Here is a 19,950-nt window from a genome sequence, read left to right on the forward strand (position 1 = left end):
GTTGGAAGTCGAATGAATGATAGTTAGTTTAGTATTCTCGGTAAACTCGGAGCAAACTTTTTCCTCGGCTACTCGGCTACTCATCGTGTATTAATTAAGCTTCCCTAAAGCTAAAAGTTGTTCGCTTTTCGTCGTTAAACGCACTCGTTCTCCAATAGTTTGAATCTTATTCTTAGTCGTTTAATAATCCAGAATCTCGTCAGCTTGCTAAACGATCGTTTCCCCTAACCGCCCATCACGTTCCGACTTCGCAAACAGATAGAAAGTCTGTTTTTTCTTTGCGTCTGAGCTTTCTTACGAATCGAGTAGAGACACAAGAAGAGATTGATCGAACAAAGCGTGGTATTACCTACCGAACCACAGCTCTCTTTTGTCCGTTGATCAAAGTGGAGCACGTATCCTTGCTCCAGTATGTGACAAAGAACCGTCTAAGTTGTCGCTTTGAAACAAAGTTGAGAAACACACACAACCGCGTTTCCCTCGGCTGTCTATCTCAAACGTTCTCATCGAGACGCTCAAAGTCTTGATCAATAGCCACTCGCAATTTCTCCTATCATCCGGCTAGCTCGTCCTCCACTAACGAACGAATCTGTCCGAGGTACACTGGGCCTGTCCAAAGAATTCGGACGAAGGATTTTCTTTCGGTCGCCACAAGATTCGCGCATTCGTCGATCCACAGACCAATCGCATTTTCTTCTATCGAAAGACGTATAGACGAGATCCTTCGGGGAAAATAATGGAGGGTGCAGGTTAAAGGGTATGTTTCGTCGGTTGGATATCCGGCCCCCTGTTGAACGACTCGTTTTATTTCTACGCTCGGCTGGTGCTCACGGGGACGAAAATAAGAGGCTCTGACGCGATAAGGACGAGTTTAATCCGGGAAACGACAGAGACGCTAGTCTATTCGGAAATACAGACGCGAATAAAGCCGCGGTACGTCCGCGGTAGTCTGCCTCGTTCACGAGTACAGCTCTTTTTCGTTCCTTTTTCCTCGTTTTCCTCTTCCCTTTTACCCTATATTCTCCCTAGCCTTCGTTATAGCCGACGCGCGGAATATTTTTCACGCCTCGCTGCAGGAATAAACATCTGCCTTCCTGTTCTCCCGCTATCCGCGTAAAATAATCCGAATTTTTCGGGTCGCCTACGATCCGTCACAACTAGTTGCGATTCATGAAATTTGAATATTTGCAACGATATCGCGCGATATCGAACGACGCGGACGTGCATACGAATGTTAACGCAGCCATCTCGTGGCTTTACATCGCGAGACTCGCTAATGTTAGATTCGAAATCGTCGGCACGTTTCCTCGCTCGTTTAGTCGATAGACCGTCTATCGACAAGGAAACGCCAATCAATAGATACGTTCGGTGCACCGAAAAGGAATACTGTGCGAATGCACGTCGTAGATAACGATCACATACAGACCATCTGCTCGCAATAGCCGTTTCAAAGCTGACGCTATGCGTCTTCTTGGACGTTTTAACTTTCGCCTCCGCTGGACAACAGTAACGTGCTTGGTCGATCTGACCTTTTAACCAGAATTTATCGACGCAAACGCATCGTGTTATCGATTTTTCGCAAAGAGAATGCCAGCAACGTGAAGGACGAACATCAGGTGGAACGAAAACCGAGATGCACGAGTTTTCATTCTGCGACATCGGTTCTTGCACGCGAAAGATGTTAAAGGTTTCGACACCCGATCGTTCAATCTCTATCGCGAACGATGGATGAAACGTTTCCACGACGGTAATACGTAGGGAGAATCGGAGAATAGAAAGAAACGAGAGGTTATCGAGCGATCTCGACGTCAATTCCGCGTGAGTCAACCTCTTTTCACCTACGCGGAGAAGATTCGATCTCGTGCAATCGAACAACCGCGCGATCTCTTCTGGAAAACCACTCGGAGAGAAGCTGAAATGGGCCTCTTCGAACCTCGGTTCGGCCAGGTCAGACACTCGTGCGACAGATTCTCTATCGTTCTCGATCGATTCTCACTACGAGGTTACGAACTGCTCTATTTTTGCGATTGAACTTTATAGACGCTTGCTTCAAGTTGATTAGCCCTTTTTTTCATTCTATCCTTAACCGATCGATTATCAATAAATCCCACGAGTGCCCTTAGAGATTCATAGTTCACTCGTGTCTAGGGCTTTTTAACTCAATCTCATTAACCTGTGAGTAACTTGGAACGTTGATGAAGTCGCCACGGAGCTTCGGCTCGTAGTTCGAGATGTGCATTTCCGTCGTGATTGCGGCCGAAATCCTAACGGAAATAACCAGGACACACGGGTAACAACGAGCGTTCGCGTAAATGCGTGCTTTCCCTCTGGCTATGTAATTCGAGCGGAGAAACAACTTGCGACATGGTCTCAGCAATACTCGGCGGGCCAAAGTTTGGCCGGTAACAATGGCACTCGTTGGAAATGGCCTCGGCGCGATCCCTCTGCGTCAACACGTGAACACGTTCGCCACGTTTGCTCTCAGAACTATTTTTCTCCGTGCTCTCTATTTCTTTTCCTACCTCTACGTTTTATTGTCCATTCTAAGTTACTTTTCAAACTTCCATCTAAAGTCTGCTGGAGAAGAGCGATACGACGTCGTTGCGATTTCGCGGCGGTGACGCTATTGTGATTCACTAGCATCATATTTCTTAATGGTACAATGCTCGGGACCGTAGCCCCTCTATTATTGAAATTACAATGATATTGCGTCGCACTTTTCTTATTAGGATCGCAATTTATTATTAGGGAAATTTTACAAGGGACAAGTTACGAGTATCTTAACAACAAATATTAATAAATATCCTGGCATAATATTAACAAGTTTGCTAATGGAACGAACGAAATTTCATAAATTAGAAATTATCGGATTATTCTATATACGACGAAAAATTATAAAATTGCGAAGACGGAATCTATAATGCACAACTTGTAACTCGTTAATTTAATATTATTAGTTTGTAAATTATATGGAGCAAGAGGGATCTGAACTAATACTGCAGTAATTGCGTTATATTAGCATTGAAAAGAACAGCGAGTTCCCTCGTAGCATAATGGATGCATTCAAGGCAAACGAAGAGCGTAGCTCGAACAGCACGCGGTTGTCTGACAAGTCACGTTTCCGATCTACTGTGGTTACACGGCAGCGCGTACAATCTGTTCGTCACGACGGATAACTTTGACGTGGAGTAAACATTTTTAAGAAAAGCAGATTCTCCTTAATGAAAGGGAGTATAATATATATATAACGAGCATGATACACAATTCACATACTGTATGGTATCACGTAACGTCACGTAGCGACGTGCATAATCTAGTTAATCGCGTGAGCATCCGATTTAGAATGGATACGACTTCCAAACAAGGCAAGCAACGTTCATTTGAGGACTAGAGAAAATATAGGATTACGAATTTGCGTGGAAAGGGGATCCGTGGAATTTATAGGTAACGAGATATCGATGGAAGGCGCGTCGTGAATTATAAAAGTTGGAACAAGGAGGATCGAAACTTTCGACGGCAAATTACGAGGCTGTAAACTTACTGGCAGCGGCTCTATCCTGCCGGGTGTATGTGTAGCTTCCAGCAAACCTAGAAAACTCTATCCTTGATCTAAAAAAACTTGCGGCGCTACATTAAATAGACGAGTCTATTCTCTTACTCTTCCAACACGAAGGAGAAATAGCATGTTAACGTTACGTTTTCATGTATTAAATACGAAGTAACGAGAACTATACTGAACCATGAGGCAGGAATAGCGCAACAACGGTGTAAACGTACGATGATTCTTTCAACTCTTTACCGATTCACAGAACATTCTCTCGTTTTTCGATCGTAGCTGACAAAGATTTCAGAATTCACAAGACAGATTTCGCAACGCACGTTCTTTCTACGTACAGCTAAATCTGCACCTGCATTCTCTCAATCGCTCATCGCTTGTGTCCATCTTCTAACCGAAACACGCGCCCGATACTCAATCACTCGTTCGCGCGAATTCTCACACCCACACTACAAACGATATTTCTATCACGCCTGTTTTCTACTTATTTTTAAACGCAATCCTACCTCCTCTTCGTCTTCTCCTGATCGTACCGTGTTTCTCTCATTCGACATTCAACCTGCATTATACAACGAAATATTGCTCACACATATTAATTATGCCGAATACTAAGGAAACGACGGACCTTTTTTTGTTGCAGGATCGCGAGTTCGTGGAGATGGAGGTACCCTACAATGGTGCCCCGAAGAGGCCGGGCTCGCCGTCGCCCCTGACCTCCCCCGCGCACAGCACTGCCTCGAGGGGCGGCCTGCTGCATGCCTGCTGCGGCCGCTGCTACCCCCAACGTTACCAGGTACGCGGTCGCCGTATTCTCGCCTCGACGACCTCCATAAGCGAGGGTCCACCCTCGTCTTCCTCCCACTCTCACCAATCGCAGCCGAGCGGGCAGCCGGCGCAGTCCCATTATCAGCCGGTTGACCCCATCACGGTGCCCAATGTCGCGTTTAACGTACCCGGCGACAGCGATCGGCAACGTCGCCAGGGTGCCAGCTCCTCCAGCCCCTACAACGAGACAAGGGTGTGAGCCGGGCTCGGGACAGCGATTCCACCGGACCGTTCGTTCCTTTCAGCTTGACCCGTGATCGAGATTATCGGTCCCAAGGTCGTTCCACCCTATTGCTCCATCCTCGTTTTTTGGTGAGTTCTTTCACCACTCGTGCTGAGTCCTTTTCTCTCGCGGAGATCGCTCGGAAGAGTTTGAATCGGAGAGGTTAACGTTACCCAGTTACGTTGCGAGATTTGTTCAGATTACGAGCCGAAGTTGCGTTTAGATATCGGCTTTGGATTCTATGGATCTGTATGGATTAGATGGATCTATTGGAGGACCGGAGGTGTCCTCCATTCCAGTCGAAGTTGCGAGCTATGGTAAAGGTAAATCATATCATAGAAGAAGCATAAGAATATCAGGGACCTTTGTTTGCCTTGTGTTCTCGATGCCGAGGCGACGAGAGAACGTTGTATCAGCAGAAGACTGAACGTTCCATATCTTAGGAGGACTTTAAGGACGGCTTGAACCCAAGCTGATCGGTCGTCTACGTTAATCGACGCTAATTTCGATCTTGGGTCTAATCTGAATTACGAGGAATCTTTTCGAATTTTCGGCGAATTATTCCCGTTACTGTTCGAGCTCTCTCGATCGTTAGATTATTGGCTTCGATTCTTCGTCGATAAAAGCGGCTCGATCTCATCGAGACACGATCTGCCCGGTTCTTATCGATCACCTCGATCTTCGTTTCACCGTTCGATCGGATAAGCCGCCGTGACCAGAGATTGATGCGTTCGAATCCGGTGCTAGAACCAAACGTTTGTGTTCCGATCCAGGGCAATGCGTGTCCTAGAATTCGCTCGGGACTGGATCTCGACGATCCCAGCGATCGTTTACGGTACGATTAGGTTAATGGGTCGCTTGGAGATTAATTCCCGGGGTTCGCATTAAAATCACCTCTCGATTCCAACCTACTCTAACCCGAATACTTACTTGGTAGACTAAGAAGTCACAAGCGCAGTAGTGTCCCGTTAACTGGTCATCGCTATCGCCGCTAATTCTTGCAAGTCTTACAACCGATTTCACGAAGCAAGTGTCCGACGTCACTTGTGGTTTAAGGGTAAAGAATCATCAGACAAAAAAGATATTTAGGAATGTAAATCTGAAACTATACCTTCCTCGGTAAATGGTTAGATCAGGTCTAGATCGGTGGCCAGTTAGCGAGTCGCTACCTCTCGAGTCCAGAAACGACGTAACAAATTGTCCGAGCAAACATAGACCACGACAACGAAATATCGCGGTTGTTCGTGACATCGAATCCCGGTTGTTAAGAACGACTCCCACCGGGGGTCGGCTCTCCCACAAGCACTGCCAGCGAGGGTTCGAATCTCGAACCGTGTGCTCTCTCTTTCCTTGGTGATATTCTCGCTATTTTATCCCCGTGTGCGCGCACTACGGATCGTTCGGCGCGTTTGATAAGAGCTAAATAAATCTGCTGTTTCGAACGCCGGCAGGTATCGAAGATACACCTCCATCCGTCGCCTAGATTTTTCTTTCTCAACCGGAAAGGTGGAGATCTGTTCTCTCGAGCTAAAAGAACCCATTGAAGTATCATCGAGAACAGAAGAAACGACACGCGAAGAAACACACGCGAACTGGAGTAAAAGCAGAACGCAAACGGGTACGTTTCCTCGAGCGGAGATCGGTTTATCGTTTTTCGTTTTCAGGCGTTGCTATCAGCCTCGGTGAGAATCAGAAAATCTAGAGACGATGGATGCTGCAGTCTGTTGCTATCGATTGGCGCACCTTGCCGCGTCTTACTCGCTCTAGGAGTAACGAACAAAAGAAAGAACGGGGAACGCACGTGCTGCGTCGCTCCGCGCTAGTCGTGTGGCCGGAAACGTTCGTTCTCCTGTTTGGGACTTCTCCAAAATCCATTTGACCGAATGAAGAACCCGTTTCGAAGGCTTTCCCGTCTTACCGTTCGAAGATCCATATTTATCGCGGATCTCGCGCGGATTTCTTGAATCGACATCGTCTTCGTCGTATCTCGCTTGCCTGGAAGTCGAGATCGAAACGCACAGCGGATCCGTACGATCGCGGAATTTCGGGGCTTTTCTTTGTGATACATTTCTTCTGTGATGCTTCTATTTTTGGAGAAACGAGCGGCTATTATCGCGTTCTTCTCCGAGCTCGTTTTCGTCTCATGTTCCAGTGATTTGTAGATGTCGGATCATATCAATTGTCGAAAGGTTCGGACAAGTTTCGTGACCCGAATCGTCGAGAGGTCGGTGTACCAGTCGAAACGAAACGAGTCGCGTCGAAACGATCTTGTTCTCTTTAAACACCAATCGAGGCGAAACCAAGATTCTATCCATAGATTTAGCGATCTACGTAGATTATTATCGAATCGTTATCGGCCTCCCTTTGACCAGCGTTTGGTCGAGGATATACGGTCTAATTGAAATTATCTTCTAGCCTTAATCTACTGTCTTCTGATGGCGAATTCTAAATCGATGTCGTAGCGAATTAATTCTGGTTAGAACCAGAGAGAAGAACCGCTGGACTCGACGTGCTGCCGAGACGTATCGCTGGGAGATAATTATGAATGACGTCGGGCACGACGAGTCCGGTGTGTTCTTCCAATCGAAATCAACTAGATCTCTTTGAGAACCCGTAGGTCGACCTTAGGATTACTTCTCTTTCAGTCGAGCGGCCTTTATTTCCAGTCACCCTTCTACCTCTTTCTCGCTCTCGCAGAGTAGTAGATCTTCGTTAGTAGTTCCACCCTGTGAGAACGACTCCGCGAGTTTACCAGCGACGCTTTCGAGAGTGTCGCGGCCGAGACGAATCGTGGCTCGAGATCGTGAGAAATCTTTTATATTCGCTGCTCGATTGTTCATTGGAAAGTGTCTCGCCAGTTTCGCTATTACGTTGAGAATTTCCATTTAAATGGAGTATTTCTACGCGAAGGATAAGGGTTAAGCGTATCTCGATATCGGGAATTGGAAACGTATCGACTGCAAGAAGAAGGAGGCGTTACGCGCACTCGTAAATCAGCCCGCACATAGCGAAAGGCGACGTTAACGAGGGAAAATGAGAAGTGATAAATGATCCTGTCGGCTGGTAGATCGAGGACGAGACCCCATCGAAACCCCATTAAGTGTCGTTCCACCTTTTATATGTATAGCTTCGTGCTCCTCCACGAACGCCATTTTTCAACGGTCCACCCATCCTCTATTTTCTTCTGTCGCGTATTAATCGTTCGCTAATTCTTCAGACATTCCTCGTTGACCTTCCGAACGTCGCGCCTTTAACGGTGAAATTTATTTAAAGCCCTTCCACGGACCACGGCCACTTTGAAATTGAAACTCTCGCGCCAAATCTCCCCGCGTCTAATTTTAATCAGTTCATTGATTCTCAGCGGACCTCAGAGAAGCTCATCGGGGTTTTATTAAACGTCCTCTGTCCCTTCTCTGTCTTTCCCACGAGCTTCCATTTTTCAGCGGTCGACCGAGTTCCCATCGACCTATTACGCGATAATCGTTCATTAACTCGTAAATTAGCCTCTGATCTTCCATCGCCAGCTTCGGCCAGCCCCAGAAACCGCTCTGAAATTACTTTGAAATAGAATTTCCATTCTATTTGATCGATTATACTCTCGTGTATTTTTATTTACGAGTTCTGTCGACGTCTGACAGTTTCCAGTGGCTTCGCGTCGTTGGGTTTCTTTTAGTATCTACCTTTTATTACGTGTTCCAATACGACGACTGTATCGAACGGTTTACTCCACGTCGACTTTAACAACCGCAATAACGGACGATGATCGAGCATAATAGACGCGTCTGCGACGTGTCAGACTGCTCACGAATAATCTTTATGGGGCAAACGTAACGCTCGCTGCGTGAACCGCGCGGTGTCAGTTGGCGAACGTGTTCCCCGACAGCTTTAAATCAATGATAAGATTCATATGCACGAAGGAACACGGGTCGTCGCGACGTGCGCCGTCACCGGTACAACAAATGTGTTCCTGCCATATTATGTACGCGGGTCTCTTCGTTCGCCCAGTCTGTTTGAAATTGCCGAAATGTACGGTACAAGCGGCGATATATTTCCCTGGAAGAGGGTGCCTTGGGAGAGGATTTCGCGTGCCATTCAGGGTCGGATTTCTTTTTCGTGTACATCTAAATAGATTGATTCGGACGGTTACATCGAGACAGAGGTCTTCTTCGCGTAGCGGTTCTCCATTTCTCGCTAATGATTTTGACACAGCGTATCGGGAAACTAAATTTCTCTGATTACAATCTTTCTGAAAGGAATTTTAGTCGAGTTCCATCCTCTTACGAAGGATCAGCGTTGTCATTGATTTTCGAACAATTCGAACGATTATTACAGGAGTCTCGATTCGCGTTACGATCTCGAGCTACGTATCTCGTCGACGATGCCGAAAATCCCATTTTTCGATCAAGTACAAGTCGACAGTGATCCAGGAGTTGAATCGTCGTCTTCCACCGACGAAACATCTATCGTCCCCGCCTAGAGTCGAGCCTCGCCGCTCGTCAGCCCTATCCTACGTCTTCCATTTTTAGATTAAAAAGAACTCGACTGGAAGCCGCGCATCGAATCCTGCCCGAGCTCGTGCCCGCCTTATTCTCGTCCGATCGCACAAATTAATCACGCCCCGCGACTCTGACCTTTCTAACTACGCCAACTCTGTCCGGATTCCATGAAATTCCACGAGACGACGCTGAAGCATTCCGCGGTGGAAACCAGCGGAAGAGATTCGCGGCGAAACGAAGCCGTGCGCCTCATCGAGCAGCAAGACGAATTTCGCGGAACATCTCTCGTTGATCGCACGTGCTTCGTTCTCGGTTTCCAATCCGCTATTCTTTTTTTTCCCTTTATCCAGTTCCTCGTGGGATTGGATAAAGTCATCGATCAAGCCGTATACGTGGAAATCGAATCGATATCGCGCGAACGGAGGCAAACGAAGCTCGTTCTCCGATGGCTTTCGTTTCCTTGATCTTGTCCAAGTTCCGTCGAGTATCGGGGAACTCGACCACGGCTGTTCGTAGTCGAAGCGCCACTGCCACGCTCGAGGATCGATCGATCGACGATTCGTCGAGCGTGTCACCTTTCGACTTGTACGATTTTCGCGCGTGATATTCGTTCGATCGTCGACACACGAGCACCCGGTGTGCCGCGTCCGCTTCTCAGTTTCGTCGAAGCCAGACGTTCGCGTCCTTGGGATCTAAAGATGGATCCTTTGGGTGACAGCAGGTTCACGAATACCAAAGGTGCGAGCTTTCGGCCCTAAAAGTAGCTTTAAGGACCCACCTTCTTTTCGTAGATAGGTTCAACGAGACAGAAATCGCAAGGAACATTCGAGATTATACTAGCAATTACACGGAGTGTACATAGGAAGTGCGACTCGATTATTCGATCGCTCGAGGATCGACTTTTGCTTTCGTCGTCGGTTGAGAACCATCGCAACCTTATATTTCGGTATTCCGGTCTGCTTGCGTTACGATCGCTATTTTCCAAAGACCGTACAATTAGCAAGTATCTCGTTTCGTTTGTATCGGTGCACGCAACTGTCTTCAATTTCCCTTCGATCTTTTCTTTGCCTTCTTAAACAGTCAATTTGCGTTTAGAAAGTTACATGAACCGAAGCTAATATCCTGAAACGAAGAACGATTTTCTTTAGGGGATTAAGAATCGGAAGAATAATCTATCCTACTTAGGGAAACAAAACAAGGATCTCGCGTCGCTTTATCTTAATTTAAAAACTTTCGACCGTAATCTATCGGGATAGGTTTGATGATCGCGTCATTGGCCCGCGAAATTGTCACCGAAAGCGGCTCAAACGCTCGTTTTAATCGTGATTCACGCTCGGGGTCGTCTAAATATTCCTAGGCGAGATTTATTACGTCGAGCGAAGCAGTGACGTTCCGATTAATCGATTCGTATTAGCGATAAATCCGTGTCGCGCGATCGCGCTTCGTGAATTCTGCGCCAGATTTACCATCCCCCAAAACGATTTTATTTGACCTGGTGACGCAAGCCGACCTGCAATACCGATCTCGATATCTCTAAAGTCCCGCAAATCGCGTGACCAATCCTCGGTTCGCGGCCATTCCACTACGATTAAGGGTTGTTGTGCATTTTCCTAATTAACGATCATTTGCGGAATAATTCTTAATTGTTTGATATCGTTCCCTTTTGGTGCTATCGTCGAAGATTATTCAGCGAATCGTAGAGGAAATGTTAGCTCCAGATTGACTGGTATACAGGGATAATATTTTCAAATCGATTGAGTAACGAAATTTCGAAATTTTGATGATGCTTTTCACTGTCGCACTTCGCGAAGATCGAATCGTTTCTTGTACGGTATCGTCGAGTAGGTTACTGGCCCAGCAGATTGTGTTACCAAGTAAGCTTTGAGCAACGTTGACAGTATAGAAACCGTCCTTGTCGCAATCAAACAAAAAGAAGAAAAAAAGAAAAAAAAATATTTGTAAGTTCGACTCGTTATCGCTTCCTTAGCGTTCATTTCCACCCTCGTCTGGTGAATTGCTCAAATTATACGTGTACAATTTTACGGTGCATAAGGGACCTCGTTTGTCCACTAACATAACAACTAGTAACTATCGACTAGAATTATTCGGTTAATAGAAACTTTGCTCCCATACACGAGACGGCTCGATATTCAAGAAGTATAGCAGGCGAACTTTCGCTAGCAACTTGTCCAAGGACTGTTGGACGCGTATTTAATATTTAACATGTAAAAAGAGATTTGTTGTTCGATTCGAAAGTAACGTGTTTCCGTTTTAAATACCACGTGTGGAGTTGGATTTTCTTGAATTACTTTGACAAAGAACGGTAAGGTTAGTCAGCCCTTAATCGAGCCGAGGATCAAGCGTTTTAGATAAGATAGCACGTTTTGCCACACATTCCAGCAATCTGTCAGCGTTCCGATTCTGCGACGCTCCTCTCTTCCGATAGATCGCGCTGTTTAGCGCGGCAGAAAGAAATCGAAGATCCTTTAACGAGGCGATACATCTGAAGGAAATAAAGAAACTGAGATTTTTTAATCGATCCGCGTCCTTTCGACCCCCGACTTTGCAGAGAAGCCGACGAGACTGTCCGATGTTTCTCTCCACCTTTCCCTTTGATCACATCTTCGTTCACTTCTCGCTGAAACAAATTTCACCATCGAAATCGAGAAAGTAACGCTTGAGAAACTGCGATTGGCGGGAGCGATCTCCGTCGTACGAAATCCCCAAAAAGACAAGGCAGGACAGATGCAAGGCATATGAAAAACAAACATCTATTTCCACTTCTGATCATATCTTAAATTTTCAGCGACGTGTATCACGTCACCACGCGCAGTCCGTTCGTCGTTTACGAAACTTTAACGAGCTTCCGCCAAACCACTGAGAACGACACGCGCGCTCGCCTGCACGCATCACATTCCCCGCCCCCTTCGTTTCATCCACGAGATCATCACGAGTCTGTGTCGTGCTCTGCACGAACTCATCACGAACCAGTTTCGAAATCTCCTCCGTCGAGATCGAACAAAAGATATCGTGCCGCGTTCCCCGCGTTCTTTCTTTTGATGTGGATTCCGCGTGCAGGTGGGCCGCAGACGGATCACATTCGAGACTCAGCATACCGCGACGATGCAGACATTCGACGAATCTCGCGGCTCCTGCACGGAACAGAAGTTCTGAACGCGTTCTCGAGCGGAAGATGGTCGAGAGTCGCGTCCCTACTTCCGCCGGCAACGAGACCGCGAGAAACGGGTTAAACGAGCGCTGTTGGATATTCATTACGAGTGTACAGTCATCCTTGCACGGTTATCGACTAGAAAATTGTACGGCAACGTGTGTCGCCTTGACCTTAGGGACATCCAGGTATACACGTACATGTCTCTTTCTGTGTACATACATATGTACGTTTATTATGTATCTACGTATATACGTATATATATGTGTGTATATATATATGTGTGTGCGTGCGTGTGCGTGTATGTGCGTGTGCTCGTTCATGTATACACATGTCGTGTATTCGTTGGCGCCAAAGTGCAAGGGTCGAAGGTTCGAAGTCGATTTTGAGCTTTTTTACCAGCCAGAAGATACCATGCTGAGTTTTACGCCTTGATTATTTGCCACGTACGTTGTCCGACAACCATTCGATCTAACCCAGATACCGGAGGAACGCTCGTAAAACGTAATAGCTCTCTCCTCTTGCTGGATGATCATGTTCGTTCTCGACTGGTGACGTTGGAATGAAGTTATTAACGAAGATTCCTGGGTAATGATTTTATATAGAAATCGTGAAACTACACGAAACGGTGAAATCACGCTGGTAACTTGGATTCGAAATTAGACAAATATCGAATGGTCGTTGGAGGATGTAGAGATCAGCGAGATTTGGTGTTAGCTAGATTCGGTGTTACACAATCACCAGAAAATCAGATTTCGCGTTACACTTCTTCACAGACTAGTCGCACACTCTGTCACTGTGTAGCGGTGAACGTTTCTTAAGCTTGTTCAGAACCGTAGGTATCTCGTTAGTTACATTTATCAACATCCAAGGGTTTGGACGAGTAAGTTTTAGAAAACGTTTGAAAAGATCATCGATCTTACATGGTTAAACTCTGGACGCCTCTTTCCTCTTCTTTCTTCATTCTCGTTCAACTTTGCGCGAAGCAGTCGAGTCCCGGTGAATTTTCGTCGAGCGAGAACTCCGAGAGTTTCCGGTTTAACGACTTCTGGCGAAAATCTTGGAGGACATTTCCCGAGGGACCGGCATCGTTCAAAGCGTCGTGAGATTTGCTGGCAACTTGCGTCAACTCGAGAACTCGACGCGATTTACTCGCAGCCGAGTCAAATTTTTCTTTCACCTTGCACGTGTGAATTTTTCCCCACCTTGCGTATTGTCGAGTTCGCCTTTTTTTCTTCTGGCGCACGGAACGGTTGCACTTGCGCGCGCGTCGTCGCGTGTTATAGTGCGTCGCGTGGCTGGTTCACAACGAGCGACGAGTGGCAAAAACAATTAGCGATTCTCTGGCACGTTTCTTGCGTGTTTTGCCATCAGGAGAGAAAATGGACGGATTCTTCAAACTTGGAAAAGTTTCCTTCGTTCACTTCAACTTGTTCCACGCGATGTAGAAATTAGCTTTAATGCTTTTTCTTCCCATTGAAATTTAAGTAGAAAATCGTGAACATCTTTTTAGATGTTTTACGTACTTTTTGTGGCTTAGGTATCGGATGGAGATGACACAATGGTTTATCCGTGTGGCCTGGTCTTCCAATCGTCTTTCAATCGGCTTTGTACTACACCACCAACGTCGCCATTGTCCTCGATTATTGACCTACACGTTGCCTAATCTCCGTCTTTTGTCTAAACGTCAGCATCACGCTTCATGACATTATTCTATGCAAATCCCACGTTCTATCGTTCTAACGGTTCACTAGTTTTCTATGCAACTACTTTATCGATATCTTTTTGACGTTATTTTCGCTAAAAAAATTTCGTACAAACACTTTTCCTATCTACCTTGTTTGATCGACTTTGTTAATGGATTGTGCGACGTTATTTTTGCGCCACAGTTCATTATGATTATCCGATAAGATCTGTTTACTTCTTCTGTTTGTTTATTTATCTACCCAGTTTATTTATTTATATTTCCGATTTGTTTATCTTGTAATCTCTATGTACGTATCGAATAGCACGAATGAAAAATTCAAATAATTCTCAAAAAGTTACCATCTTCACTTTTACGGTCTTTGGTTTCCTATGAAAAAGGTAATCGCGGCAGTTACACCGCCAAGAAGCAGCGTGTGCGTGAATTGCCAAGTGTTCGATAAATCTCGAGCAGTCGCTAACCAGTGGATGCCAGCAATTAGAAACGTTTAGCTTCGCATAAACGTCACCATTTCCCTCGACATCGATTTATGCGCCGCGATGAACTTTCGTCCCCTCGTCGAAAGTTGCGTCGACGTAATCTCCTCCGCGATACGCCCTCTCTTTCGCGTGAAATTTCTACGGCGAATCGTGAATCGCAACAGCTGACGTTCCACCGAAATTTGCCTTGCTCCGTGAGCCAAATATATGGTTATGCCAGCTCGTTTACTTCTCAGCTTTTCATTTCCAGTCGGCTGTAACTACGCCAGTCGGGAATCTTTTAATCTCATTCTCGAAAGATTGAAGATCCCCCAGCCGCCAGCAGCGAATACGTACTCCAGGAAATAATAGATCTTCTTCTCTAGTTATTCTATTTCCGTGCACCGTAGCTTCCTCGGTTTCTTCCACAAATCAGACAAGAATCGATGCTAATTATTACCGACGTAGACTAATTAATACAACGTGTTGCCAAGCGCAAACACCTCTATCCATTCGTACCAGTAATAATCCGTGCCAGAGGAATCGCCCGATATAGATGACTGACGCCACGTGTTTCGATAGTTAAATCGTAGTCAGGCTCTTCCAGAAACGTTGCGAAACTATTTTACATGGTGTCTTTATTCGAATCACGAAAATCTTTGCTCGCGCGCATGGAACTCGGTTGGGCCAGTTGACGTCTTCGTTCAAATTGTCGTTGCGTCCGAACGCGTATCTTTGTGTCGAGCTTATTACGGCAAACGCCTCTAGCGAGGAATATCAACGAACGAGCTTCGCGGAAACAACGACGAAAGCCGGGGAAACGTTGCCGAACGAAACGCTCGTGAAACTATCGAACGTGAGACCCTATGGTCGTCCAGTGGCGCGTATTATCAATTTCATTATCCCGATGGAAACATCAGTAAAGGAAAGAGGAAAAAAGAAAAGGGAAAAGAAAGAATAATCATAGCCGAACGCGCACACGACGACGTTGCGCCGAATTAATTGCCCCAATAATGCGTATTATAATATAACACGAGTTGCTTTCATGAATAATGCATAGCCAAAGGAACACCGGGAGCCTGTAGTGGAGCATCCACTTCAGATCAGCCAGGCAAGAGAAAATTGAATCTTAAGTGTCCGTCTGAAAAGCTCCGTCAATTCACTTTTACCGTCGGTCCAGTAACGAGCACCATCTTTTCGACACTCCTCGAGTATCCACCTATCGTGTCCGTCCTCTTCAAAGTTATTCAATCTCACCCTCCTGCCCTTTGTTAACATAAAATAATACGGTGAAATTTTCGACTCCGATTGCTACCGATCCGTGGAATCGAGTGGCCCAAACGTCGTGTGGTGCAAACGATAATCGTTTCTTCCATTTTTCTTCCTCTTCTTCTTCTTTCTTTTTTCTTTCTTTTTTTTCGCTTTTCCTTCCGAGGAGAAACAAGCAGTGGACATCGCAAAGTTTAAAGAGAAGCACGAACTTTAGAGAAGCATCGAGTACCGTTTGATTTATCGAAGGGTAGGAAAGAGGCACTTTAAAAGATTAAGATTTAGAAGATTGAAGTGGAACATCGTGGATGTTGTCGAACTTTTGAAGAAGCTCTTTTTGCGAGTGAAATCAAGCTCGTGGAAAAGTATCGGTTGCACCTACTCGGTATTCAGGCCACTCGACTTCTATTTTGGGTGTTGATGTTGGTTACTGTCCCCTCCCCCCCCCCCAAGTTTTGCTCCATTTAATCGTTATTGGAAATTGATTGGTCCGTTATATATGACACACACTATATATACCATATAGCTGGTTCGATTAAATATATTGTATATAATGTACGTGGATCATGTTACTTGTGTATATTTTATTAAGTCGTTCAAGGGTACGAAGCGAGAATTACCGCGCGGACGAGTTCGTCACGGAGGAGGGCCGATCCAATTCACCAACAATTTCCTACAGACATCTCGCGTGTAAGATCAACCGTACTAAAATCATTTATATATCAAGAAGAAACAAACATTCCTATACTACGAAGGATCTCTCTAGTCGTAATCTCATAATAACTTGCTGATTTACTCGTAACGAATAAATTATTTAACCCCTTGCAAAGAGGAGATAAATGAATCACGTTTACCGGGCTGTCTGTAGAGAAAGGGTAATTGGTGAAAACCACACTATCTTTATCAACTCCCCGGTCGGTTCTTCGCGTAATTAAACAAACTAGTTTAACAAGCCGCGAACAATGGCTTTACAATGATAAATCATCGGCACTGTTCTCTTCTCGCCGGAGAAACGAGTGTCAGGCTGAAATTCGAAACCTCCTCGCGGGCACCGCGTTACATTAATCACTCTGACTGTTTCGGCCTGTTCGAGCTTTAGAGCCGCTTCGCGACGAGAAGAAAATTAATCAGAAATTAGTCGGCGCAGCCTGTCAGTGCGCATCGATTACGGCCACTGGGTACAATGATTAATCGAACGTTGTATATCGAGTGGATTCCGCGAAAGGTCCAGCAGCTGCCTTCGTAATTATTTTCAATCGGTTGTTGGCTCGTAATTATCAAGAGCCGCGCGTGCGTCCTCCCCCCTTCTGCATCCTCTCTAGTTCGCATTGATGTCAGTCCCAACGTTGTTAAATTAATTATCGTTCAACAGGTAAGTCGCCCGATAGATAACGGGCTGTAAACGTCGCGACGAGACAGGCTGTCGTTTATCAATTTTTACCACCGCCATTGACATCGCTCTCTTAATTGCTCACTACAGATGAAATTATTCGAAACTAACATACACAGCGTTTCGCTACGTATTGACGCGTCATAAACTGATGATTGTTGAAAATGAGAATCGTCGTGACACGATTGCGATTACGTAGTATAGAAAGGAATATTTCTTGCTCGATTTGAAATCAGAAGGGAGTCTAATTTCGTCATTGGCAATACGATAACATTTGGCGAAACGTTGATACCAACGAAATTCTTCCCCTTCTATGTCTAATCTAATCATCCCTTTTCGTAATCGTTGCAAAATACCACGCGGTACAATGTAAATATGTCTGTACATTTTGTAACATATACACACTGTCGGCACCTGTTGTGTGTGGTTCGTCCCGTAGAAACATTCGTCCGTCTAAGGTAAGACCCAAAAAGAAAAAGAACGTCAGTTCTGTTACTTGTCTGTCTACTTTTCTTGATCGCTACCCGATATAAAAGCCTGCTAGTTGAAGATTAGTAATATTTTTTGGGAAATGTTGTTTCATTGATCGAACTACTATTTCTTCTCGTTCTCTTGGCACTTCTCCTCTTCCACACCTTTGCGCTACTCGCATACGTTACGTACTACGCCTCTCTGTTTCTTGGATTGTTTGAATGCCAACCTCTTCACGATTTTTCAGACACGATTTCGTGCTCGACGAATTGTTCAAGCGTACCCAATTGCCGCCCCCCCCCCCCACGAACCAAACTTTTATTTTCTTTTAACGAGAGTCGCTGGCGAAGAGAAGAGGCGAATGAAGTATCGGTTGTGAAACACGCCACTTCTCTTTCGGTTGACGTTCGTCGCCGAGTGTGACGACCGAACAATTAGCGAGCGCTCGAAGAATACGACGTTTCGCGAGAACTGCATGGAAACCAATGGAGAATGTTGTTTCCTGTACGCCACAATGGCCCATCTCGTCCCTCGATCGACTCGAACAACGATAATTCGTTCGATGGCGAGTCAATCACTTCTAACGATTCTATTTTCTTTCAGTGAAAACTCGTTATCGAGTCCTTGTGAGATACTTTACTCTGACGATCGAGCTATTCGGTAATCGTTCGAAGACGACCGATTACCGAAAACAATGTGCACTTTCTGTTACCTTTCGTTTGTCGAACGCATTATTTTCAAAATATTCCGTGCCATGAATCGCGAATATAGAACAACCGATCTGATAACTCGATTCGACCGTGAACTCCGCAGATATCTTTTAAGTACTTGGAACAATATATCGGTGACATTTTCCGCGATTTGAAATTCGAATTGCCTTGAATAACTCGTTTATACCGCGACGCGGCGCTTCGTCGATTTCTCTAGCCGCGACCGGAAACGCGTCCATTAACGCGATGTCGCGGTCCGTAAATCCGGCTCGACCCAGGCAACACGAACGCGTTGGAACGTCCGTCGATCCGGGTCGGGTCCGCAGCTGGCCGCGACGTGGACTAATTAAATTTAATTAAAGTCGACGATTAAGTCCGACTCGCTGGTTCCGCGTTCAACTTGCCCGACACCGTGGAATTAACGGCGACGAATTAGTTTTCGCGAACCACCAGCGGGAACAGCATGATCGATGGTCGATCGTCGACCGAGGTAGGATCGTTTAGTCGGTTAGCCGATCGTAGATGAAACTCGTAGCAATTGTAAGAGGAAACAACGAGACAGAACTCGCGTAGGCTTCGACGACAGAGAACACGACACACTGTCATAGCTGGGGGAAGTTCTTTCTATAGAGTTAGTTGAATCGATTCCGATTCGCAGATGATCGTGCATCAGCAGACGATGCTCGGATAGAAGCCAACCCTTTCGCCCTTCGAGCTGGAACCTCCGAAATGGCGCGTGTTCTCCCTCTGAAAACTCGTCGGTTCTTTGGAAATTAGATGGTATTAGGGTTGCAAAATATATTGCAGTAGTGCTAGCCTCGGTGATCCATTTAGTAAGAGCGTACGAGAAGATATAGAAAGTAGGATGTTGACTGAAGCCGCCGAACACGTTTTTAAAGTTGGTTCTGCCTCGTAAGGATGACAAAGCCGATTCAGAATCGGGGAAAAGTACAACACGTCCGATCTAACGACGATCGTTTAAAGTGTCACGACTAGAGATAACCGTAGAGGTCCATGTAGAAAACAGACTCTTTAGGGTAGGTGAGCTTAGCGTGCAACAATGTAGTGTGTGCTTGTGGTGTGGATTTCAGCAGGCGTACAGTCAGTACATCCCAGCGACAAGGGCCCAAGTATCGGGTGCCCAAGGGGGGCAGACCGGGGCTGCGATGGACGGGACTTACCTCGTCGAGGCCTCGTTCTGAGCGGCCTGACTTTCTTAGCCAGTTCTAGTAAAGCACGCTAAACTACAGATCCCAGTAAATTCGAGGCAAAGAGAAACGAAATAGAGCAGAATACTAGAGCAGAGTAAATAACCAAAAACAAAACAAAAAAAAAGAGTAAAGAAAGATAGAAAAGAACAGACGAACAAACGGATCTCGAGAACGCATAATCGCAGATTAGAACAACGACGATACACGAGTAACGTTCGAATCGGTTCAGAGGCCGAGCAGTCGAGAGCGTTTAGAGAAAGAAAGGTAACACGAGATTTGATACAGTTTGCAGACAGATTTCGAGTCGGTCGACACATAGAAATATAATATACTCGAACGAGATGATTTTCAGAGGACAAATTAAACGAGAATAGAGAAACGTTTTAACGTGATCGTTTAAGAGAAAGTAGACGAATGGACATGGAAGAAACACCAGTCGAAAACAGAAAACAAATAGAGAAATATGA

The 19,950-nt window shown here is 45.7% G+C and overlaps 1 protein-coding gene across 7 annotated transcripts in view; it reads left to right on the forward strand.

Moving 5' to 3' along the window:
* The window catches only part of LOC122569903 (potassium voltage-gated channel protein Shal), a 117,086-nt gene that overhangs the window by 63,200 nt on the left and 33,936 nt on the right, over positions 1 to 19,950 (forward strand). For 4 of the 7 annotated variants that reach the window (XM_043731598.1, XM_043731549.1, XM_043731574.1 and 1 more), the window contains exon 4: positions 4,197 to 4,349. In XM_043731598.1, the coding sequence (XP_043587533.1) occupies positions 4,197 to 4,349 (153 nt within the window). Of the gene's footprint in view, positions 1 to 4,196; positions 4,350 to 15,492; positions 15,544 to 19,363; positions 19,608 to 19,950 lie in introns of those variants that run through there. The other 3 variants (XM_043731565.1, XM_043731582.1, XM_043731589.1) reach the window with 3 other exon arrangements.

Source organism: Bombus pyrosoma, linkage group LG1, assembly GCF_014825855.1.
Source record: "Bombus pyrosoma isolate SC7728 linkage group LG1, ASM1482585v1, whole genome shotgun sequence".
Lineage (NCBI taxonomy): Eukaryota > Metazoa > Arthropoda > Insecta > Hymenoptera > Apidae > Bombus > Bombus pyrosoma.